The 26,765-nt window shown below is 39.0% G+C and overlaps 1 protein-coding gene across 1 annotated transcript in view; it reads left to right on the plus strand.

The window, feature by feature from the left end:
* IFT80 (intraflagellar transport 80) overlaps window positions 1-26,765 on the plus strand; it is a 119,731-nt gene that overhangs the window by 40,056 nt on the left and 52,910 nt on the right. Inside the window, exons 8-9 of the mRNA XM_004379148.3 lie at window positions 376-513; window positions 22,508-22,687. Of these exons, the coding sequence (XP_004379205.1) occupies window positions 376-513; window positions 22,508-22,687 (318 nt within the window). The remainder of the gene's footprint in view (window positions 1-375; window positions 514-22,507; window positions 22,688-26,765) is intronic.

The raw sequence follows: 26,765 nt of genomic DNA on the forward strand, positions 1-26,765 counted from the left end.
GCAAAATATCTATTAAGTCTTTCGCTAATTTTTATTGATTTTTTTGTGTTTTTGTTGCTAAAAATATTAAATTTAAAAGGACTGAACATGGGTAGGTTTTATGTTTAATGAAAGATTTAGTAAAATCTGAAAATTATCACAGTGTTATCATAAAATATATTCTTTTTGAGATTCTTAGGTTTCAAGGAATACTACTTTTTTTTTCCCTTGCATGAGAGTAAAAAACAAAAGCAAGAAAAGTAAAGGTATTTGATTGCTAATATTATAAAGTATTGATTTCTAAGTCTTTACTTCATACTTTACTGGAGAACAAACTTGTTTGTAATAACGTGGTGGCAATTAGAACAGATAAAATAAAATTGTTTCCTTTTGTAGGTGTGGGATAGTTATGGCCGCCCGCTGTACAGTTCACAGCCTCATGAGCATCCAATTACCTCAGTTGCCTGGGCTCCAGATGGAGAATTATTTGCTGTTGGATCGTTTCATACTTTACGCTTGTGTGATAAAACTGGGGTAAGTTATAGTGATGAGCAGTCACAGATGTGCTGTCATAAATGTGGAATGCACAACACACATGGTTCTCCATCTTTAAAAAGCATTTTCAATGAATGCATCTAACTGAATTTTTCTTATTTGTCTTCTTAATATACTGGTTCAATCAATTCCAGATTTATGGGACCATATGAACTCTTTAAGTATTAAGAATGAGTATGTTCTCTACTATTTGTCTTTCTGGAAATACTTATTTTGAGCATGATTCTGAAGGATGGGTGAAGTAGTTAAAGTATTAAAATTTATGACAAACCAATATGGAGAGTATAGTTTTAAATTTTTTTTTTTTTTTTTTTTTACTGTCAGCACATTTCATAAAAAAAATTTTAGTTGCATATTTTGGTAAGGAATTAATAGTAAAAAATATGGTTGTTTTAAAACCAAAGGACATCTTTTTGTTTGTCATTAATTCATATTTGAATACATGTAAGAATTTTTCCTCAAAAGAGAGTATGCTCTACTTCATACAAATACTGTTTAGAACTTAGGTAGAGAGCCAGGCTCAGCAACACGTATCCATTGTCCTTGGGGAATAAGTTGCTCCATTGAAGTGCTCCAGGAGCAGCAGCGTCGCATGGCAAAAAGAGTTTGAGTGAGGCTGTGCTGTCCTCCTACCTATGAAGAAGTCACGGAAGGGTGACTCATGTTCCTTAAGTGTAAAGTAATGACAGTTAACTTAGAATTTTTAGGGCTTTATAAATGATCTGTTAAGTGTTCTGGATATCTGTTTTCTAGCACATAAAATAGCAGGTCTTTTGCCTGGCTTTGGAAACCCTCTGAAACTCGGTGCCATGGAATCCATTCAGTCTTTTCCCCCACAGCTCCCTAATGAGTATCTGTGCTCAAGTCAGGCTGAACACTGGCTCTTGAGTCTTTCCTGACCCTGACTGATGTCCTCACTCATGTTCTCCTTTCATGGAATGCTCTCATTGTGTCGTAAACTTGCTGAGTTCTACCCGTTCTTCAAGGCCTGGCTCATGTTTGATGTTCTTTTATGATGCCTCCTGTAGACAATCCATACTTCATTTATCTTTTTTTTTTTTTTTTTTAATTTTCTGTCATCCTAGGTCTCTTCTTAGATATAACATCAGGATGTTAGATCAGATCATCCCAGCATGTAGGAACTTTTACCTCTGATTATCAGTGATTCTAATTCTATAAAATATGTAGTCTTATCTTCACAATTTATTATGCTCTTATTTTAGTTTCGTGTATTTTATTTTTGATTCCCTAGATAGTTTATAATACCCCGTAGCTTAATTATTCTATACTTATTATCTATACAAAATAGTAGATACTCTATAATTTGTTAATAACTTAAGCATAATAGTTTTAATTTGCCATTTTGATGGAAATATTTTAAAATTTTACGTTAAAACTGGGGCAATAGGTTGATCTGAGTAACTGAATTAAAGATTTATGTCACTAAGCACCAAGTCTTCTTTTTTAGAATGTTAAGTATTCTAGAAAAATAAACTTTCTGGAAGATTTTGCTTTTACCATGGTCAACTGAATAGACTGAATAGAATGTAATGGTTTTTTTGAGACTTGAGATTAATATTTTAAACATATTCATTCACCTGATAGATATTAAATACACATTACTCATCAGACAGTGTTATAAAAACTGAAGGTGGAATAATGAAAAAGATGTAAAGACTGCCACTCAAGTTGTTGACAGCTGGTAGAGAATCAGACTTTAAAATTTACGGTACAATGTGTTAAGTGTTTGCACTAATAAACAAGGGGCAGGGTGGGTAAATCCCACCATCATTGCTAACTTCGTGGTAAGCATCAGCATGAATCCAGTTCCCACCTGGAAATGGATCCAGTCCTCGCCTTCCCACTTCTCCATCCTTGTTGCCAGCCACTCCAGGCAACACTGTCTCTCATCCCCAGCCACCTGGGGCTAGGTCACCGGGTGCTGGCTGCAAGCTTGAGGGTTCATCTAATTCCCTCCGGATCAGTTGGCCCCTTCTCTTGCTCATCCCTAGCCACCTGGGGCTAGGTCAGAGCACACAGGTTAAAAGGACACAGTCCTTCAGACTGCCAGATAGGCAGATGCCAGCTCTTACCGGCTGTCACTGCCCCGTGGGTTCGATAATTCCCTGTAGCGACTCACAGGATTCATGGAGAGTATCTACGTATAGTCAATGATTTATTATAACCAGAAAGGATACAAAGAAGAGACACACAGGGCGAGGTCAGGAGGGGTCCCACCACAGAGCTTTCGTGTACCCAGGGACGCATGACCCTCCTGAGAGCAAATGTTCTCACCAACCAGGAAGCCCCATCTGAGCCTCTGTGTTCTAGGGCTTTTGTAAGCCAGTCCACGTGCTCCTTTGTCAGTAACTAGTGGGCTCCCTAGCCAGACCAGCATCTCGGGGTTGTCAGTTACTTGGAGGAAATCCCTTAAGTTGTGTTTTTAAAAACCAAGGCTAAAAGGCCACACAGGGGAACTCGTTACACCATAGTGCTGTACGGGAGATTTATACAAGCACTGTGAAGATGTGACAGAGCCTAACTCTGCCTGCATGATGTTGACTAGAAATATTGTCTAAAGTCAATGGTGTTTGAGCTGTGGCTTATAGAATTAGTAGTTCTACCAGGAGACAAGGTTGGGGGATGGGCATTGCAGGCAGAAGGAACCTCTTGTTCATCAAAGTTTAAAAGAGTACTGCGCTTCTGTGCAATGTCTAAGATTTTGCATGGGGTAGTACCAGCAGATGATACAGAAAAGATATTCTAGACCAGATCCATGTTTGCCGTCTAAGAATCTAGATTTTAATCTTTAGAACAGTGGTTTTGTAATTATCTTCTGTGGAGCCCACTTAGAGGTTGCTGTGAGGTGGAAAGGAGGTGAGGAGTTGAGCTTCTGGCCCCCCTCTCCACCTGCAACCAGAGAGGCTCCACACTGATCTGTTTTACTACTGGAGCATCCAGTTTAATATTTCCTTTGAACAAAAGGCCCCACAGCTAAAACAAGGAAGTTGGAAAACCATTATATTACTCATTGTAGAGCCTGGGATGATTTTTAAGGTGGGTAGTAACTGGTAATATTAAAATATTGGAAATATTACTTTGATGTCAAAGGAACAGTGGTCCAGAAGAGGGAACAGGATATGCAAAGGCAAGGGATTCTAATCCATTAGAAAAAGGAGAAGTTCAGCACTGCTTTAGTAGTATGGATTTTATACTAGGGGCAGTGGCGAGCCATGGTGCATTTTAAGTAGTGACCTTATCAGATTTTGATTTTTGAGGAAGCATACTCTGAGGTCAGCATGGAGGGTGGATTAAAGGGGAGCTAGAGACAGAATGACTAATTAGGAGGCTTGTTGCAGTAGTACAAAAAAAAAAAAAAAAAAGGATGATGTTGGCCTGAATAATAGGGAGTAGCAGTGGGGATGAAAAGAAGTAGACAGGTTCAGGAGATAAACCCTTGATATAAGAGTGGAAGGAATCAAGAATAATCACTCAAGTTTCCTTTCGAGTACCATACTGTCTGGGGAATAACTCTATTCACTAAGAGATAAAAATGCTACAGGCATTTTGAGTCTAATACAAATTACCCGTACAAGTAATTCCTGAACATCTTTAAAAAAAAATGCCAAGCAGACATTGTCCTTGTGGAGTTTACTTTCTTGTAGATGAGACAGATATTAAATGATTAATTAGATACTCAGTTATTTCATTACAGTTGTAATAAATTTTACAGAGGAGGTACAGGCTGTCCCAGTAATGAGAACTAATCTACCTGGAGGGTAACGGTAGATTAGTGTGATGAAAAGTAAGACTGGAACACTTATTGAAACTCCTCACCTTTTCTGCTTACCAGGTAAGTGGTGTCAATTTAGAGCAGAAAATTTAAATCAGCTAGTGCTGGCTGCTTTTCTCACACAGTTGTTTATCTTTTGAAAAAACTTGCCAAGGCTTCTTTAAGAAGGAAGTACATTTTCTCTTCAGACTTGGAAAGTGTTACCCTTAAATGTAGCTCCTTGTTGCTTTTTGTTTCTCTCACAATCTGTAACTTAAAATTGTCTAATTAATAGTAGTAATCATTTACCCAGGACCCGACTTTGTGGAAGAGTATCAGTGTTAGATATTATAGGAATCTGGTCCTTAGGAATGATATCTGCTCTAGCATTTTCTACAAATTTATCAGATTTTTATTTAGTTTTTGAGAGTTAGTCACAAATTTGTAGTTGATTGCAGTGTTTCTTAATCAACATTTTATTAAAAATTCTTATGTAGGCTTCCTTGACAGAAATAGGATAGGAATTTCTAATGTAAGCTTCAAAGAATGATGGTGTCAAATTTCAGGTTACTTATCAAAGTATTAAGCCTAGAAAAATATTATTGTCTGTTTGTTTTTCAAGAAATGTTTCTAGTCATGGAAAGGAGCTCGATTGCATGGAAGCTGCTGATAATAGATTTAACTTTTGTTGTGAACGCATTTCTTACTGTGCAAATATGTAACTTGATCAATGACATGAATATTTGAAAAAGCAGAGATTCTTATTTTTTGTGTAGGTACATTACTCCAAACTAATTATTACATATTGTTAGCTGCCTTTGAGTCAACCCCTGACTCATGGTGACCCCATGAACAACGGAATGAAGTGCCTGTCTTAGTTGCTCTAGAGATGGAAATGTATATACTTATCACATTCTATTATTATCAACAATTTACCACTTTAATAGAATGTAGAAATCTTAAACCACCAGTTAGGTTCTTGTATGCTCTCTTCCTTTATGATATTAAATGTTACCCCACATACATTGAGAACCACATCAGACAATATAATACTTTCTGCTTTCAAGTATCAAGCACAACTTTTAATACTCAGGAGGAGAATAGCAGCTTGTTACATTTATGAAGATATTTACTCCTTTTGTTGCTCTTTCTTTCCTTATCGTTTACTTTCTACCTGAAGAACTTCCTCTGGCAGTTCATTCAGAGCAGGTCTGCCGACGACAACATCTCTTAGTTTTTCTTTATCTGAGAACGTACTTACTTTACCTTCATTCCTGAGGGACAATTTTGATGAATGTAGAATTCTGGATTGACATTTCTTTTCTTTCAGCATTTGAAAATGTTATACCATTTCCTTCTGGGCTCCATGGTTTCTGAGGAGAAGTCCGTTGTTATTTGAATTGTTGTTGCCTTGTAGGTGATGCATCATTTCTCTCTGGCTGCTTTCAAGACTTTTTCTTTGTCTTTAGTTTTTGGAAATTTGATTGTGATGTATCTCAGCATGAATTTCTTTGGATTTTCTCAGCTTCCTGAATCTGTAGGGTTATGTCTTTCATCAAATTTGAGAAGTTTTCAGACATTATTTCCTTAAATATATTTTTAGCTCCACATTCTCTCTTCTCCTTCTGAGACTCCAGTCTTTTGTTATAATCCCACAGGAGCTGGAGGCTCTGTTCATTTTTTTCTTTCAATGTATTTTTTCTGTATTGTTCCGACTGAGTGATTTTGTATTGATCTGTCTTCAGGTTCATTGATTCTTTTGTCATCGTTCTGTTCTTGAACCTATCCAGGGATGTTGTTTGTTTGTTTTGGTTAGTGTATTTTCTAAAATTTCCATTTGGTTCTTTATATCTTCTATTTCTTTTCTGAGACTTTCTATTTTTCCATTTGTTTCAAGTGTGTTTTGTAATTGCTCATGAGAGCATTTTTATGATGATGATGTGAGTTGCCATCGAGTCAGGTCTGACTCATAGCAACCCCATGCGTGTAGAGTAGAACTGCCGCGTACTGTTTTGAAGGCTATGACCTTCCAGAAGCAGATCACCAGGCCTGTCTTCCAAAGGTTTATGATAGGAGCTTTAAAATCCTTATAAAATAATTCCAACATCTGTGTCAACTCAGTGTTGGTGTCTGTTGATTTTCTTTTCTCGTTTGAGTTGAGAATTTTCTGGTTCTTGGAATTAACAAGTAATTTTTTATTGTATCCTAGACATTTTTAATATTCTGAGACTATGATTATGAGACTGTAGTTTCTCTTTAAATCTCACATTTTAAGAGGAACTTACCTTTATAGGTTCAGAACTCATGTCCTGGCTTGCTTTTGTGGATTGTAGTTTCAGTATCAGCTTAGTTTTCAAAGCTACTGCAGTGCCATTCTGGTTTGTCCTGATTGTTTTCTACCCAGAAGCAAATTGGAAACCTGGGTAGTATTCCACACCTTCGTTCAGTACTCATAGCTTTGCTGGATTGATTCTGGTGAGTTTCATGTATGGGCTGCTTGGTAACATTCCCAGGACTTTGTATATAGATTTAAAGACTCCCTTTCTCTGGCCCCATGCTCTCCATAATCCTCCCCCACCTTCTTGTTGAGAGGGGACTGGGTACCTCCTCTTTGTTGTCATTTAGTGTAGGGCCGGGATAATAGACAGGTTCCCACTCCGCAGTCTTGCATGGTGCCCATTGGTAAGGGCCACTGCTTCATTACTGCAGGACTGGGAAGGTCCATAGCTCCGTGCAGGGAGCGGGAGGGGCACTGCCCCTGCTCACTTTAGTGCAGGGCGGGAGTGGTTGACAGGGCTCCATCTCACCGTCTCAGCTGCACGCAGTGCCCAGTGCATTGAGTACCACGGTTTCTTTTATGGTGTGTGCTTAAAATAGGGTGATTATGTCCTGTCCTGTAGGACCTCCTTGCTAACCTGGTCCTTTGGCTAGAGAGAGTGGGCTTTACTGCTTTGTGATTATTTGGTCTGTGCCCATTGGTATTTTGGAATATGGACTGCTGTAGCTTCCAGGCCAGGATATATATAGGCAAATAAACACAAAAGAAGACAAAAGCCCAGGGAACTCACCGCTGGATTGTCCTTTGAGTCCCAAGCTCTCAGTTTTCCCTACAAGGCATACAAAGAAGCAGGAAAGTATGGCCCATTCATAGGAAAAAAAAGAAATGAACAGAAACTGAGGAAGCCCAGACATTGGACTTACTAGAGAAGAACTTTAAACCAGCAGTATTAAATATGCTCAAAGAGCTAAAAGAAGCTGTAGGCAAAGAAGTAAAGGAAACCAGGAGACTGATGTCTGAACAAATAGAAAATATCAATAGAGAGTTAGAAATTATAAAAAGGAACCAAATAGAAATTCTGGAGCTGAAAAAATGAGCAAATGATCAAAGAAGTAAAATGCTCCCAGACCTGAAACCCATTGCCATTGGGTCAATTCCTACTATAGCAACCCTATGAGACAGAGTGGAACTACCCCATAGGGTTTCCAAGGGTGTAACCTTTATGGAAGTGGACTACCACATCTTTCCTGCAGAGCGGCTGATGGGCTCAAACCACTGACCTTTTGGTTAGCAGCTGAGTACTTAACTGCTGTGCCACCAGGGCTCCATGAAAATGCCCCCAGAACCTCAAAATATGTTCATTCTCTGCAATAATAAGTTACATGCAGATAAACATCACAGACCAATACCACTTCCCACTCATCAGACTACTGTGGGAAAATGGGTCGCCTCACAGAGCATTGGTGAGAGTGTTAATTGGTACAACTTTTCTCAAGAATAATTGGTAGATCTTTCAAGAGCCTTGAAACTTTTAAGCCAGGTGTTACACCTTCAAGAGAGTATAAAATGCACTGCGTATTCATTTGTTTATTTATTTTCATATTCATTTCATTAATTCTTTCACAAATATTTATTGAGAGCCTATTACATGCCAAGTACTGCCTTAGGTGTTAAAGAAATAACAGTGAACAAAGTAAATTCCTTGCTTTGAGCATTTTTATTCCAGCAGATGAAAGACTGCAAACAAATACATAAAATGAATGTATGATATGGTGGTTGGTAATAGTGCTATAAAAGATCAAGCAGGGTAAGGAGGATGGCATTGTTTTAGGTAAAGTGGTCAGGGAATATCAAACACAAACTAAACGTACATTATTGAGTGGTTAGTAAAATAAATTATAGTACAAATGAATTAGTTGTGGAATAAAAGTTAAAAACCATAGTACCATAATTGTTTCCTAGATTTCATAGTATTTTATTTTTACCTTAGATTTTTTAAGAAACTCATGACTGAAATATATAAGGTATGAACTTTCAAGTTAATATAAAAATCAAAACCAGACCAGTTACCATCAAGTCAGTTGACATAAATAAATATGCAGACTGTATTAATTAAACAGACTAGGGTTCAAGGGAGAAGGTCTGAACACAGAAAGTACTTTTGGTCGCATTGTAAATTAGCCAACATAGTTGCTTTTGTTTATCAGCAGGTGGTGCTATTGCTTGTGGAGATAACTTTTTGTGATTTTCAGTTTCTATATCCTTGAATATTTATTTAATTAGTCATTCCTATACAGTAAAATCTGTGAAAGCCAGAACCTGTGTAAGGCGGAAACCTGTCAGAGAAGGAAAACTCGGATATTTCCCACTAAAAGCGGTGTCAAAGTGGTAAAACTGCGCCCTGTCAAAGGCGGAAAATTTGCAAGATCCACCAAAACAAGGCAGTCCTGTCAAGCTCCAGCTCTCACAGGTTTCACTGTAAAAAGACCTTCATGAATGAATGATTCGTCGTCAATAAATTATTGCGGTGGTTCATCATCTTCGGTAACTGGATTTATTGCTGTATGTAACTTTTCATTGTCAATGACACATACAGTTTATTTTAAGACAGCCTATAATTTGCTAATTCCTGGTACCTGAGAGAGGATGTTGATCTTAAAAATCAGTGAGCATGCCTTAAAGAAATTTAGGAAACTTTGTGTCTATTTTCTCTTCCACTTGAACCTTATTTGTGAATGCACAATTTCATGAATTGAATTCAGTGTACTTTGCTAAAGATACATGCTTTTGAGAATTCTTTTAGTCTAGTATATTTATATAAGGAGCCCTGGTGGCGCAATGGTTAAGTACTCAGCTGATAACTGAAAGGTCGGTGATTCTAACCCACTAGCAGCTTCATGAGAGAAAAGACCTGGCAGTCTGCTCCTGTAAAGATTACAATTTAAGAAACTCTAGGGCAGTTCTGCTCTGTCGTATAGGGTTGCTATGAGTCAGAATCCACAACAACAACAGAGAAAAGGGTGATATTTACATTTGGGAGATCCTATTAACAGTTTTTAACGGTGAAGTCACTATTTTTTTAGTTTAAATAGCTCTTTTTCTCTGTTGGGAAGGGTGTAAACAGTTTAACAGAATACAAAAGAAATGAGCAAACAAAAATCTGGTCTCTTCCCTCAAAGAGATGTAACATCCTTTAATAGGTCAAATACTTTATGGAAACATTCTGTTGTTTTACAATTCTCTGTATTCTACTATCTAGTATGATTGCTCATTTTATTTGATTCTGATTTGATTTATGTTTTAAATATAGGAATAGCACTGGCATGTTTGTAGAGCTCTGGAGTCATGACTTCAGTGGCCTCTGGGCCTTCAGGTTCCTCATCTACAAAGTAAACCAGTTGTTGTGTCACCTCCGACTCAAGGCAGCCCCACGAGTGTCAGCGTAGACGGTTTTCAATGGCGGATTTTTTGAAAGTAGATCACCGGGCCTTTCTTCCGAAGTGCCTCTGGGTGGACTCATATCTCCAGCGTTTCGATTAGCAGCCAAGTACATTAACCATTTGCACCACCCAGGGACTCCTACAAAATACAAGGACTGGGCTAGTTGATCGCTTCTCTTCCTTCAGCTCCACAGTTCTGTGATACCTTTTCCATGGGCATTGGACATCCTGCTTGCTTCCTCTCCTGAGTCGTATTACTGTGTTGTTTGTTTTTTAATATACGGTCGTTATATGTGAAGAGGCAACACTGTGCACATGGCATGCCAGAAGTGGGAAGAAAATCAAGCAGTACTGAAGAAGTATAAATCATCCTATAACTCCAAGCTTACTCTACTTTTTACTATAGTTGCAAGTAACAGAAACCATTAAGCAGAAAGGGGAGTTGGCTATAAGGATACAGGGATATATTCCAGAAGTCATGGTAAGGATGTAGGTAGTCCCCAGGAACCAGGAGTGTTAGGAGAACACAAGCTATTTCCTTTGTGTGTTTCGCCTCTGCTTCTGTCTGCATTATCTGTGTCCTTTTCTTCCCCTGAAAACTGACCTTTTCTTTTTCTCAGTTCACATACTGGAAAGCGGTCAGTGTTAACAGCTCTCAAGTGTACATCTCCTAAACCACTATGGAAAATGATATGGCACTTCCTTAGAAAGCTAGAAATAGAAAACCTGTATGGTCCAGCAATCTTGTTCCTAGGAATATATCCTAGAGAAATAAGAGCCATCACATGCATAGACATATGCACACCCGTGCTCATTGCAGCATTGTTCACAGTAGCAAAAAGATGGAAACAGCCTAGATGCCCATCAACAGATGAATGGATAAACAAATTATGGTACATATACACAATGGAATACTATACAGTGATAAAGGACAATGATGAACCTGTGAAACATCTCATAACATGGATGAATCTGGAAGGCATTATGCTGAGTGAAATAAGTCAATTATAAAAGGACAAGTGTTGTATGACACCCCTATTATAAAAACTCAAGAAAAGGTTTACATACAGAAACAATCTTGGATGGTTATGAAGGAAGGCAGGGGCGAGGAGGGGAGCTCACTAACTAGATAATAGACAAGTGTTAACCTTGGTGAAGGAAAAGACAATACACAATGTAGGGGAAGACAGCATAGCTTGACCAAGGCAAAGGAAGACACTTAGAGGAACACAAAAGAAGGGCAGCCACAGTAAATAGAATAGCATATGCAACCAACCCTACAGCAACAGTAAAAATAATTACGAGCAGATACATAGGCAGGTACGGATGCTAAATAGGGGAAAGAGGGCGTATAGGACTATACTCACATACATATATAGGTTAGGCTGTGGATATTTTATATACATATTTGTATATACAGCATGTATATTCATACATGTTTTACTTAGATCCACAATCAATGCCAATGGAAAGAGCAGTCAAGAAATCAAATGACACATTGCACTGGGCATATCTGCTGCAAAAGACCCCTAGAAAATGTTAAAAGGTGAAGATGTCTCTTTGAGGACTAAGGTGTGCCTGACCCAAGCCATGGTATTTTCAGTTGCCTCATATGCATGTGAAAGCTGGACAATGAATAAGGAAGATCAGAGAAGAATTGATGCCTTTGAATTACGGTGTTGGCGAAGAATATTGAGTATACCGTGGACTGTCAGAAGAACGTACAAATCTGTCTTGGAAGTACAGCCAGAATGCTCCTTGGAAGCAAGGATGGTGAAACTTCATCTCACATACTTTGAACATGTTATCAGGAAGGATCAGTCCCTGGAGAAGGACATCATGCTTGGTAAAGTAGAGGGTCAGCGTAAAAGAGGAAGACCCTCAATGAGATGGATTGACACAGGGGCTGCAACAATGGGCTCAAGCATAACAACGATTGTGAGGATGGCGCAGGACCAGGCAGTGTTTTATTCTGTTGTTCATAGGGTCACTGTGAGTCAGAACCAACTTGACGGCACCTAACAACAGCAACAACAATATTCATATATGTAATAGAGCACAAAGAGGGCACAGTCATAGAAGCTTCCTAGACACATCAGACACCTTGAGGGACCAATTACTAGGGCTGAGAGCTGGGGACCATGGCCTAGGGGAACATCTAGGTCAATTGGCATAACATAGTTCATAAAGAAAATGTTCTACATCCTACTTTGGTGATTAGTGTCTGGGGTCTTAAAAGCTTGAGAATGAACATCTCTTGGTCCCATCCCATTTGAAGCAAAGGAGAATGAAGAAAACCAAAGACACAAGGAAAGTATTTGTCCAAAGGACTAATGGACCACATGAACCACAGCCTCCACCAACCTGAGCCCAGAACAACTAGATGGTGCCCAGCTACCACCACTGACTGCTCTAACAGGGATCACAATAGAGGGTCCTGGGCAGAGTGGGAGAAAAATATAGACAAAATTCAGATTACCAGTCTTACAGTGACTGGTGGAACCCTCAAGTCTATGGCCCTGAGACACTAACTCAGAACTGAAGCCACTCCCAAAGTCCACCTTTCAGCCAATGATAGGCCTATAAAACAATAACACAGGTGAGGAGCGTGCTTCTTAGATCAATCAAGTATACGAGACCAAATGAGCAACACTTACCCAAAAGCAAAGACGAAAAGGCAGGAAGGGTTGGGAAAACTGAACAAATGGAAACAGGGAAACCGGTGTAGAAAGGGGGAAAGTGCTGACACGTTGTGAGGATTGCAGCCAATGTCACAAAACAATTTGTGTATAGATTTTTGAATGAGAAACTCATTTGCTCCATAAACTTTCACCTAAAGCGCGTGTACGCGCGCACGCACACACACACACACACAGTGTACATCTCTTCTACTAAGAGAGCAGCCAGACTGAGACAAGAATCTTAGTTCTAGTTTTAAACACCCCCAGGAAGGGGTCCCCTGTCCATCTGGGGTTAGTTACGCGTGCCTGTTCTAATCAGGTATGGCCAGGAAGGTAGGAGGTGTGTTGTGTAAACATGGCTGCCAGCGCTCTAACACCAGCACCCACGTGGATTGCTGGTGAGGGCCAGGTCTTAGAAAGTGAAGGAGGACAGAGGCAGCCAACCAGTAGGTTGCCATTTGTGTTACAAAGCCATTTTAACCTAATTTGTCAAAAGTTTTCAGTGTTAGCCTCTGATTTTCTTTTTATATGAATAAGTTTCTGACTTTATAGTAAAAGGCAGTGAATAAATTAGAATTGTGTTTTTAGATTTGCTATAAAACTGATTTTGTTAAAAGCCATAAAGTATAAACCATAAAGAGAACTGTGCTTCCCTTATGAGACCCTGATGTCCACAACTGAGAAACTTAACAAGAAATACAAAGTCAGATTTCTATTACAGAATTTACTTTTAATCAATACCTAACACATAGTAGGTATGTTCCATAGTGTTGAATTTTAGTGACTCATGTACAGACAAAAGATAGTGTTTTAGTTTTTATATTAGTGAAGCATTTTGACTAGTTCATTGCTAGAATTGATCCATTTAGTCAGTTTGGTCGATGTTTTTGAGGAGGCTGGTTTTAAAATTTCTAAATCTCTGGCTTTTAATTTGTTCCTTTAATTTTATTTTAAAAGTAAAGTTTGGTTAAAATAGTGGTTGAGCTCTAGGCAGGGAAGCTTCCTAATGACAGAGGCACATTCATTCATTCATCCATTCAACAAATATTCATGTGTGCTCAATTCTGTGCTTAATTCCGGGGATTCAGAGATGAACATCATTCCTGTCCTCTAGGAGTTGCTCATCCTCTATTGAGAATACTGTTGTGTAAAAACTGATAATGACATAACATGGTAAGGGTTATAATTGTCATGGGAGAACTGAGGAGGAAGAATAGAATAACAGTACATTTTCAGATATAGCTGCACTTTTTGTATTCTTTTTTTAAAATTGTACTTTAAATGAGAGTTTACAATTCAAGTTAGTCTCTCATACAAAAATTTATACAGTTATGTGACCCTTCTTTCCCTATACTATGACAGCACACTCTTCCTTTCCACCCTTGATTTCCCGTGTCCATTCAACCAGCTCCTGACCCTCTCTGCCTTCTCATCTCACCTCTGGACAGGAGCTGCCCATTTAGTCTCATGTATCTACTTGAGCTAAGAAGCACAGTCTTCACGAGTATCATTTTATGTCCCACAGTCCAATCTAACCTTTTGTCTGAAGAGTTGGCCTCAGGAATGGTTTTAGTTCTGGGTTGACAGAGTCTGGGGGCCATGCCTTCTGGGGTTCCTCCAGTCTCAGTCAGACCATTAAGTCTAGTCTTTTTACTAGAAGTTGAGTTCTGTACTCCACTTTTCTCCTGTTCCATCAGGAACTCTCTGTTGTGTTCCCTATCAGGGCGGTCATTGGTGATAGCCGGGCACCATCTAGTTCTTCTGGTCTCAGGTTGATGGAGTTTCTGGTGTATGTGGCTCTTTCTGTCTCTTGGGCTAATACTTTCCTTGTGACTTTGGTGTTCTTTATTCTCCTTTACTCCAGGTGGGTTGGGACCAATAGATGCATCTTAGATGGCTACTAGCTAGCTTTTAAGACCCCAGATGCCATTCACCAAAGTAGGATGCAGAACATTTTCTTAATAAACTTTGCTATGCCAGTTGACCTAGATGTCCCCTGAAAGTGTGGTCCCCAGACTGCCACCCCTGCTACTCTGTCCCTCGAAGTGTTTGGTTGTATTCAGGAAACGTCTCAGATTTGGTTTAGTCCAATTTTGCTGACTTACCCTGTAGTATCTGTGCTCATTTTTGATGAGATTAAATTAGTTAAAGTAAATTTTCTCTCTGTGGTTGTGGTTGAGTAACTTAAAAATGTTAAAAATCTTTTATGACCAGATAACATTTTTTTGTGTGTGTGTAAATTGGAGGCACGTACTTAAATTTGCTTTCTTATATTGTTACCTAAAAATCTAGACGTAAGTCTCTGTGTCTAGACGCACAGAGTTTTTACTTCTTTTTGACAAATGTTTTGTATACTACACATGCTAAAACACTGCACAAGCACCTGTGGGCCAGCCTGGCTCCTGTGGGCCAATTTGGCTCCTGTGGGCCAATTTGGCTCCTGAGGGCCAGCCTAGGTCCTGAGGGCCAGCCTGGCTCCTGAGGGCCAATTTGGCTCCTGAGGGCCAGCCTGGCTCCTGAGGGCCAGCCTAGGTCCTGAGGGCCAACCTGGCTCCTGAGGGCCAGCCTGGCTCCTGTGGGCCAATTTGGCTCCTGAGGGCCAGCCTAGGTCCTGAGGGCCAACCTGGCTCCTGAGGGCCAGCCTGGCTCTTGTGGGCCAATTTGGCTTCTGAGGGCCAGCCTGGCTCCTGAGGGCCAACCTAGCTGTGACTTCTTGTACACAGGTAAGTCATACTGCTCCCATCTCCATTTTAGAGAGAAGTCGTACAGCTTCCTCTTCTAAAATCTCTCTCATGTTTTCTTTTACTCATAAATACCTCATGAGTATTTAAACCAAACCCCAACATTCTCACAGTCAGATTAGTTACTGTCAGAGATACCAATTATGTAAAAAATTTGAAATTCTGTATTTTGATTAGGAAAAGAATGCTATTTCCTGTTATTTCATGGTCATTATTCTCCCTTGTCTCCCCCTCCTCCCTTTTTAAGAGTTCTATAGATTTTTCCAGACCAATAGGCCACATCTAATTATTGGCAGTAATGTCTGTTAGGGACTATAGATTTGACAATTTAAAATTACTCCTTAAGGACTTTTGCCCCTAAGATGTCCATATTTTCTTTAGGGAAGGTATCTACCTCATGGTCTGATTTTTCATACTGTCAGGAAATATTCGTGAAAAATGATAGTTTTTTCTTAATATAATTTCAATGGTTTTCATACAGTTTACATGATAGAATATTAAATGCATATTTTTTTATGTCATAAACCCACATTGGTTCTTTTTTCTTTTAAAAGCAACTTGTTCAATAATTTTAAGATGTTTTATTTTTTATGCCTTTGAGAATCCAATACTAAATGACTAAGATTATAAGAAACTACTGTTTAGTTTCTTTTCAGTTGTACCAAGCCTTTTGAAAGCCAAAACCATAAGCCCAGAACTACTTTTAAAAGTGGTAAGAGTATGGTTTCACACGTTTATGCTCGTATCGGAATCTTTAGAAAAGAACAAATAAAGTTTTTAAGTCACTGTGTTGATTGCCAAATTTTTTTCTAACATAGCAGTGTGGTAGACAGAATAATGGTTCTCCAAAGATACTCATGCCCTAAATCCCAGAATCTGTGAATATGTTACTTTACATGGCACAAGAGACTTTACAGATGTGACTAAGGGTATAGACCTTGAGCTGGCAAGATTATCTGAACTGTTCAGGTCAGTCCATGCTAATCCCATGAGTCCGTAAGAGCAGAGAACCTTTCCTGGCTGGTTTAGAGGGATGAGACGGATGAAGAAAGAGGAAAGATTTGAAAAGTGAGACTAACTTGACCTTCCATCTCTGGCTTCAGAAATGGAAGAAGGGGTCCATGAGCCCAGGGAGGCAGGTGGCCTCTAGAAGTTGGGAACGGCCCTCAGCTGACAGCAAGGAACTAGAGACTTCAGTCCACAACCACAACAAGCTGAATAAGCAAGGAAACAGGTCATCGTACCCTAGAGCCTCCAGAAAGAAAGGAAGGCAGCCCTGTTGACACCTTGATTGTAGCTTGGGAGACCTACGTCAGACTTACGACCTGTAATAAGATAATAACATATGACCTACTGGAAGATAATGAATTTGTGTTGTTTTAAGCAGATAAGTTTGTTACAGCAGTAATGGAAAACATATAATACAAGTGTATCTTTATAAATGCAGCTCAAGACCAATCTTAGCAATGAGTTAGATGGGTGAATTGTCCTAGGGAAGGATTTCATCACCTTCTCATTGATACCAGAATTTCTTTTATTAGCTTTATTGCCTTGATTTAAGAAATTATTTCTTAAAATATAATAATCTGGACTAGCACATTAAACCTTTCTTAATCATTAACATTATAACATGAATTGTTATAAGTGATGTCTTTAAGTAGGTCCTTTTCTAAGTGATTTGGCTATCTGAAAGCAGATTTTGGATGGGAAAGAATAAAAAGAGAGGCACAGAATACTTTAACCCAGGGAGATGGCACTTTATGGGAGAGTTTTAGCTAACTATAGAACAGCATCAAAAGACGTCAGTGATATTTACCCAGAGCCAAAAACAAACTGGCCAGCCTTACAATTTTTCAAGACTGCCCTGCTTTTAGGCACAAATATATTGCTAAGTCTCTCAAAAGCATAACAGCAGTTGATTGTTGCATTCTTGTGTGGTGGTATGATGCTTTTTCATAGGCAGCTCACAATAACAACTGGATGTTAGTTGGATATCATATTGTGAATACAGATCATTTTTATGTTCTATAAACTTCTTTTGGAGCACTGGTGGCATAGTGGTTAAGAACTTGGCTGCTAACCAAGAGGTCGGCAGTTCAAATCAACCAGCCACTCCTTGGAAACCCTCTGGGACAGTTCTGCTCTGTCTTAATAGGGTCGCTGTGAGTTGGAACTGACTCGACAGCACCTAACAATAACAACACAAACTTCTTTTATAATTGCTACTTTTTTCTTCTATGTTTTTACTTCTTCATGTTACGTTTTTAGAAATTACTTGCAGTTTACTAAGCCAAAAGCATTTTTATTTTTTATTTTTTCATCTTCTGCAACCTCAGAAAACTGTTAGTTGCAATGTATTGTTTGGAATCAAGGGAAAAAATTAGAAAATATCATCGGTATTATTAAGAAGTTAAAGCAATTAATATTAATTAGCTATGCAGTTGTGCATGGGACCCCCGTGAGACTGGGCAATTCATAGCCAACTAATGACAACAGCAAATGAAGAAAGAGTGATTAGAATGTTACCTTTTTGCACCTCCCAATGAATTAGTGGCAGTAGATCTAGGCAGTGATCATCATTTGCTAACAGCATAAAAAGAGAGATGGACATTAAATGCTTCCTAATGGAAGAACATAATACCACTTAAGAAGTATTCTCACTGTTGTTAGGTGCCATCGAGTCGGTCCCGACTCATAGCGACCCTGTGTACAACAAAACGAAACACTGCCTGGTCCTGCGCCATCCTCACAATCATTGTTATGCTTGAGCCCATTATTGCAGCCACTGTGTTAGTCCATCTCATTGAAGGTCTTCTTCTTTTTCTCCGACCCTCTACTTTACCAAGCATGATGTCCTTCTCCAGGAACTTATGTCCAAAGTATGTGAGACGAAGTCTCGCCATCCTTACTTCTAAGGAGCATTCTGGCTGTACTTCTTCCAAGACAGATTTGTTCATTCTTCTGGCAGTCCATGGTATATTCAATACTCTTCACCAACACCATGATTCAAAAGCATCAGTTCTTCTTGGATCTTTCTTATCCATTGTCCAGTTTTCACATGCATACGAGGTGATAGAAAACACCATGGCGTGGATCAGGCGCACCTTAGTCCTTAAAGTGACATCTTTGCTTTTTAACACTTTAAAAAGGTCTTTTGCAGCAGATTTGCACAATGAAATGTGTCGTTAGATTTCTTGACTGCTGTTTCCATGGATATGGATCCGAGTAAAATGAAATCCTTGACAATTTCAATATTTTCTCCTTAGTTCCTTTAAAATACATAATAATGTTGGGGTGGGGCCCATAATTATTGCATTTCTAACGAGCTCCAAGGCCATACTTATGCTGCTGGTCTGAAGACCACACTTTGAGTAACATTATCCTAAAGTAAGGAGTAGTTTGGTTAAAGACGTAAGCATTAGTGGGAGAGTTATTTAAAAATTTATCTTCAGGATGAATTTTACTGACAGTGCCACTACATTACATCTAAGGAGGCTGTCTCTTTGTATTCTAGAGAGCAGTAATGCAAACGTGAATTGAATGTACCATGGCATATTGGAGAACAGAAGAGATTTAGAGGGTTAAAAGTCTTCTTAAAAGAACAAATAATAAATAGATCTTTGAGTTTCCAATAAAAATGATTAAATTTACTAACTGGACAAAATGTAACCCTGCCCCCAAATAAAAAAAAAACAACTGTCCAACTGTTAAAGGCCTATTTTCACTGGCAGCCACATACAGTAAAATACAAAAATACTTAGTTAAAAAAAAAAAAAAACCTGATCTCTGCTGGCTTGTAAGAGTTTAATATATCTTGGCTATCATGGTACGGTTATATTCTTTGAAATTTCTTTTTAGGGATAAGTTGCATGTTGTAGGTTTTATTTTTGTTGGTTCATGTGGACTGTGAAAGAAATCAGACAAATGTAGGCTATAATAGCTAAATATTTCTTTCCATTTTCTCCTCCTAGGTAGGATTGTGTATCCTTAAGTTCTTAGATAAATATTTCTGTGCTTAATTTTAGTAGGGCATTTATTTTTGACTGATTTGGATCTTTGACTATTTTCAGAGCATACTTAAATAGTTTAAAAATATAAATGTATGATTTTAAAATACATTTCAAAATCTGTTTCACATCATGAGAATAGGCTACATTTAGAATGAAAAGGTGTGTCATAACCCTGGTTCAGGCCACTGAGTATTAGATACTAAAAATTTGAGTCTCATTTGTCTACATCACCCACTTCTAAGCTTTATGTAAAATAGTAGTCATGTATTATTTCATAAAAATTCTTGTTTAGTTTGTCAGATACTAATGAATTAGTTTCATTTTATGACCAGAAGCAAAATATTTGTATTTTTGTACTTCCCATTCTGCAGTTTTTTAAGAGATGACTTCAAGTATTAGACATATAAATTTCTGTTTGAATTTATACTCTTAATTTCAAAAAGAAGCCTCTAGCATTTTCATGTGGACAGTGAAGCAAACCTTATGGTTTGTTCATCATCTCCTTCTTGCATAACTTTATTATAGGGCCTTTACTTTAGTGCGGCCATTAGCAGAGTTAGGGGTTTGAGGGCAGGGATTGAGTGTGAAAAAAGTGTTAGTGAGTAGTAAAATAGTCTTCAGTATTTTAATCCTATTTATGAACTTTTATTGGAATCGAAGTCTTTTTTATAGAAGTGTCAGTAGGTCAACCTTTTTCTGTTTTCCAGTTTCCCTAAATTTGTAGTCAAAGTAAGCCCATAGCTAATAATGAATATTTTGGAAAAAGTGATAACGTAAAGCAAAAATAAATACCCACTGTTTTCGACTGGGTTCTCTAGAGAAGCAACATCAGTGAAGTGTGTATATATAGAGAGATTTATCTGAAGGAAATGGCTCACACAGTTGCAGATATTAGCAAGTCCAAGTCCGTGGGTCAGGTGTCAGGCTGGAGGCTTCTCCTGACTCACGTAGCTGCAGGGGCTGACGAATCTAAGATCGGCAGGTAAGAGCAGGCTGCTGACTCACAGGCTGCAGATGGTGAAGAATCCCACAATGGGCAGGCTGCTGGCTTAGGTCCCAAGAACTGGAGGTCAGATGCTGATGAACTGGATGTAGGATCCAGAGCAAGAAAGTGGGCTTTGCCAGAACGTCCATGTATATATATTGGATGCAGGCCACACCCCTGAGGAAACTCCCCTTTCAACTGATTGGCTGATCCCATCAGATCCCATCATGGAGGTGATTAGATCATTACGTAACTACCAGATTACATTACTGATCCCATCAGATCCCATCATGGAGGTGATTAGATCGATACGTAACTACCAGATTACATCACTGATCCCATCAGATCCCATCATGGAGGTGATTAGATCGATACGTAACTACCAGATTACATCACTGATCCCATCAGATCCCATCATGGAGGTGATTAGATCGTTACATAACTACCAGATTACATCACTGATCACATCAGATCCCATCATGGAGGTGATTAGATCGTTACGTAACTACCAGATTACATCACTGATCACATCAGATCCCATCATGGAGGTGATTAGGTCGTTGCATAACTACCAAATTACATCAGGGCATAACTGCCAGAACACTGAGAACCATGGCCTAGTCAAGTTGACACACGACCTTAACCATCACACCCACCCGAGACTGACAGCAGCAAGAAAAATTAAGACTTGATTTGACTGTAGACCATAAGGTTGATAGAATAGAAAGATAACGCATATAAATTTTGTCAAATAAGTCATCTTTCTCGCAAATATTTGTGCTATATCTGAAAAACAAAAGAAAATGCACATGAGGTTACTTTTCAGAATGTTTGTTGTTTTCTTAATGTCTTATTCACGGAGTCCTGGTGGTACAATGGTGAAGATCCTGGCTGCTACCAGAAGGTCAGTAGTTCAAATCTACCAGCCACTCCTTGGAAACCCTATGGGGCAGTTTACTGTGACTATAGGGTGGCTATGAGTTGGAATCGACATGATGGCAGTGGGTTTGGTTTTTGGTTTTGATCTTGTTCATACAAACATGCAGAATCTCTTTTGTGCTACTTGATGCTTATTGATATCTCTAGATAACTTTCCCAAAGAGGTGAATAGGTTCTAGGAGAGGCCAAGAGGCCCTGGGTGATGCAATAGGTTAACATGCTAACTGCTAACTGAAAGGTTGGAGGTCCAAGTCCACTCAGAGGCACCTGGGAAGAAAGGCCTGGCAATCTACTTCTCAAAAACCAGCCATTGAAAAACCCTGTGGGGTCACCATGAGTCAGAGTCGACTCAATGGCAGCTAGGAAAAGGAGAGCTTATACTTACTACATTCTGAAAGAAAAGGAGAAAAAGGTATAAAATATAGATCAGTTGGCCTGTACTCTCATGATTTAGGATGTTATATGTTAAGATCCCTTGGTGACACAATGGTTAAGCACTCAACTACTAACCTAAAGGTTAGTGGTTCGAACCCACCACATGGCACTGTGGAGGAAAGGCCTGATGATCTGCATCCGTAAAGATTACAGCCAAGAAAACCCTGTAGAGCAGTTCTGCTCTGTAACACATGGGGCTCCATGAGTCGGAATCGACTGCAATGGACTTGTTTGTTTTTTTCAGAGATGTTACAGTTAAATTGTGTTTAGTTTCCATTTTTAGTGGCATTCTTGAAATAAGGAAATCAGAAAGTTTTAGGTGTAGGTACTATAGAGATCCTTAAGAATTAATAGTGAGATGCCTTAGTGTTTTCTGTAGAATATTTATGTTTACCTGTTCAGTAATATTACTTAAAAGTAATAATGTGAATTTAAATGGTGTGGTTTTTTTGCAGTTCTTGAGAGATTTCATGTATTGTTTTATTATGCTGTTCTCCTGTGCACTTTAAAAATTATGTCTGTTTTCTATATTCATGCAGTATATTTTTATTTTAAAAAATTTTAATAATTCCAGAATAAAGATACATTCTTATAAAAGTTATCTTAATATAATAGCATATCCCCAATTTAAAACTTGCTTAATTTTCTTTTTTTTCATTAAACAGATATTTCTCCTCCTCTTTCTTCCCCAGTGGTCATATGCTTTAGAAAAGCCCAACACAGGCAGTGTATTTAACATTGCGTGGTCAGTTGACGGTACTCAGATCGCTGGAGCCTGCGGAAATGGGCATGTGGTTTTTGCACATGTGGTGGAGCAGCGTTGGGAGTGGAAAAATTTTCAAGTTACATTAACTAAAAGAAGGACCATGCAGGTATGATTATGTTCTGTAGTTGTTTATAACTGCTTCTTTTCAGGTTAGTTCACTGTACACAATATAGACTTATTTTCATTATTATGTAGAAATCTTTTTGAAAAATTATATTTAAATCAAGTTAATAATAATTCAGTCATATTAGAAAGATCTGAACTATGTCAGTAGTGACTTTTGATGACATAAAATAAGAACTTTTCACTGATACAGAACCAAGTGCCCACAGCTAGTACAGTTATGGGTTTGGGGCAAGGGTGGTGAACCTTGAAGCATTAGGGAATGTGTAGATTCCGTTGTGGAAGAAGGGAAGAAGCTGTGACAGATAGGAGCAAGCTAGATTTAACTCCTGGAGCAGGCTTTAAGGCAGACCTAACCTGCTGATCACTGACAGGATTAAATCGCTTTATTTCTTTATAATTGCATGAGTTTATTTACCCTGTTTTTTCTTTTTTTCTTTTAAAGAATTACCTAAGCAAGCCCAAATGAGAAATGGTAGGAAGGTCTTATTGGGAGTTAGGAAGAAAACAGGTAATTTTGAAGTATGAACTACTTTGTGGATTAAGACAGGCAGGTTGGAATGTGGCGGTGAAATGAGGTCAGAAATCAGTGGGAGGAGCAAGCTTCTTAAGGGTACATGTGGTATATTTCACTCATCTTTGTTTCCTTGTACGACTTCGCTCAGTGCCTCGTATATAATAAGCACCAAATAAATATTTTAAAAATTAGTCTAAGAAGGGTAGAAGGAGACCAGAGACAATGTGCTAACGGCAAAGCCTCTCCCAAAGAACGAGAGTCTGCCTTCTTGCTTTTCTTCCTCTTACCTGCATCAGTTGCCTTTGGTCTTCAGTATTCAGAATTCAGATTATTGTAATTACTATAAAATTTTGGAAGCAAAATTTCTTGGTCAGGTCCATTCACATACTCTGTTAGCACATTGTGAAGTTAGGTGGCACAGTCCACAGGACTGCAAGTTTGGGGATCTCCAAGACCACCCTTAGTTTCAGTAATTCACTAGCAGTACTCACAGGACTCACTGAAAGCTGTTATACTCATGGTTGCGGTTTATTACAGCTAAAGGATACAGATTATATTTAGCCAGGGGAAGAGGTGCATAGGGCAGAGCCCAGGACGTTTCCACACGCAGTTTCCAGTTGTCCTCTCCCTGTGGATTCATGGAGAGTACTTCCTGTGACTGTACGCGTGAAGTGTTGCCAGCTAGAGAAGCTCACTTGAGGCTTGGTATCCAGTTGCTCTGGGGACTCCATCATGCAGGTACAGTTGACTGCCCATATGGCTGATCTCAGTCTCCAGCCTTTCTGGAGGTCAAGCTAACGCCATGTGACCCAAAGCCTCCACCCTAAATGACATTGTTAGAATATCTGGTCTGACCCAAAGCCCCTATGCAAACAAGGATGCTCCCATCATGCATAACATTCCAAGGACCTAGAGATGAATCCCAGAGGTCGAGGCCAGAGGCCAGATCTCTTGTTGGGCAAGACTGAATCTTTACTGCACACCCACATATCCTGATTTTTTTATTTGAATAATACGGTCACTGCAGTCCTAATGATTAGGTACATTGCAATTTTTCTTTGTTCTGTTTACTTTTTTTTAAAGATTGAGTTAGTAATAGAGTGGTGGTGAAGATTAAAACACAATAATGTATGTAAAACAAAAATAAATGGTAGCTACTCCTGTTATGACTATAGCTATGCATAGGGTTAAATGAGTATTTTGGAAATGTGCAAACAGAATTTTTTAATTTATATCACACTGAGGAGTCTAAAAATTGTGTCAGGTAGAAATATTAGGTGATACAGGTAGCGGGAGATTAAATCTAGCACTGCCGTGGATTGAATAGGATATTGGGTGCATTTTAAAATTCAACATGGGACATTTCTGATACAGGATTTGCTGTATTTTTGAAATTATAACAATCAGCAGAGGGCCTTTAGTTTGTTACTTTGGCTGGCATGTTTTATTCTGGTTTGATTATAGTGTTCCAGATTCACAAAATAGGGAATTTACCCCAGTGCTACTTTAGGTAATGTGGATTTTAAGAAATCTGTGTATAATTGGAATAATGGCAGAGGCCTCTACAATCCGATTTTTAAATAGTGAATTTTCCTAAACCTGTATTAACAGCCAGTTTGCGTGACTGGATACCAGGTTAGTGTGAAAAAACCTACCATAGAACTTCCTTAAAATTTTTGTCTCTTTCAGTTGGCTTTAAAATGTTTCTAGGAGAGCATGACATTTTGAATCTTTAAAAAAGTCACTGGGAGCTCAGGCTTCTGCAGAAGGTAGTGTCATAAATTCATACTTGGAAGAAAGATATGTATCTTTGGCTCCAAAGAGAACAATAATATATAAAAGATAAAATGAAACAAACAAACAAACAAACTTATTTGGACTCAAAACAAGATAAACATCTGTGGACCAAAAATGGAACAAAAATGCACAGTGGGGAGTGGGCCTGAAGTTTCTGGCCTGCTTGAATCCAGGTCCAGAAGCAGTCAAAGGCAGTGAGGAAAGGGAATCCCACTGGCTAGTGGAACTAAAATCAGAGCATGGAGGCTTGTGGGGTAGCTCCCTTCTCCCCTTTTTTAAGGGGACCTTAAAAAAGCCACAGCCAACTGCCATATGGAGCTACATGTGTGTAGTTGTGGGCCTAGCAAGTTTGAGGAGAGATTCACAGGTCACCACCTGCAGCTGGGCACTGCACACTTCTAAGGGGCACCATTCACCTAAGCACACCACTGCACAGTCATACACGTGTGACCCTTTAGACAGAGCTCAACCTTTTCAGTGAAAGCTCTTTTCACTTTCCTCAAAAGAAGCTGAGTCAGTAATAAAATTAATCCATTAGATGAGGTTTATTCAGGCAGAACATGCAAGAGTCGGGTAGCATCAAACCACCTATGGAAAGGTACTCCGCTAAGTATTCAGCAGTGATTGACTTACACTGACACAACTCGGAAGCAAAAGAAGCTTATTTTTGCTTGACTTACACAATTTACTGTTGAAATGCTGTCAGGCTCTCATTTGTCAGTGAGGGTGGTATGATTTACAGGAAAGCTAGGCTAAACTTTCGGTAAAGACAAGTCTTAGGGGCATTTCCACTGGACTGCCAATGCCATTTTGTCCATCACGACTCCATTTTTATTTCATTTAACACCTTGTTCTAATTAAAAAGTGGTTGATTCCTGAGGCCAATGTTTCTCCCACAGCCTTCTCAGGGAAGAGTATTTTTCTTCTATACGCCAGGCATTACTAGGTATGGAGGGAGGTGCAGGTGCTCTTTTTATGTTTCAGAAGTGATTGGCTTAAGACACACTCTACACTGACATAGCTTCATTAACATAAAAAAGAAAACTCTATTCCCAAATGGGATTACATCTACCGGTATGTCATTGTTGTAGGCTGTTCTCTTGATTCCAACCCATATCAACCCTATTGACAGAGTACAGCTGCCCCATAGCGTTTTCTAGGCTGTCATCTTTATGGGAGCAGATCCCCAGGTCTTTTTTCCCGTGGAGCCACTGGTCGTTTTGAATCGCTCACTGTTTGGTTATAGCAGCAGAACTTAACTCTGCTTAACTATTGCATCACCAGGACTTCTTTTATCCACAGGTATAGGAATTAGGATTTACAACGCATATTTTTGAGGGTACAGTTCAATCCATAACGATTCCAAACAGAAACTGTATACCCATTAAACAGTATCTCCCCATTACCCCCTTACCCTGGCCCCTGGTAACCTCTGTTCTACTTTGTCTCCATGCATTTGCCTATTCTAGGTCTAAATATGTTTTTTATAGTTGGTTTGTTGTATCACTAAACAAACTATACACATTGCATTTAGTTAATTTGTCTCTTAAGTCTTTTTTTCCCCCATACAAAAGTTTATATATACATTGTTATGTGACTCTAATTGCTCTCCCCATACTGTGACAGCACACTCCTCCTTTCTGCCCTTGATTCCCCATGTCCATTCAACCAGCTCCTAACCCTCTCTGCCTTCCCATCTCACCTCTGGACAGAAGCTGGCTGTTTAGTCTCTTGTATCTACTTGAGC

The sequence above is a fragment of the Trichechus manatus genome, unplaced genomic scaffold (assembly GCF_000243295.1).
Source record: "Trichechus manatus latirostris isolate Lorelei unplaced genomic scaffold, TriManLat1.0 scaffold00062, whole genome shotgun sequence".
NCBI lineage: Eukaryota > Metazoa > Chordata > Mammalia > Sirenia > Trichechidae > Trichechus > Trichechus manatus.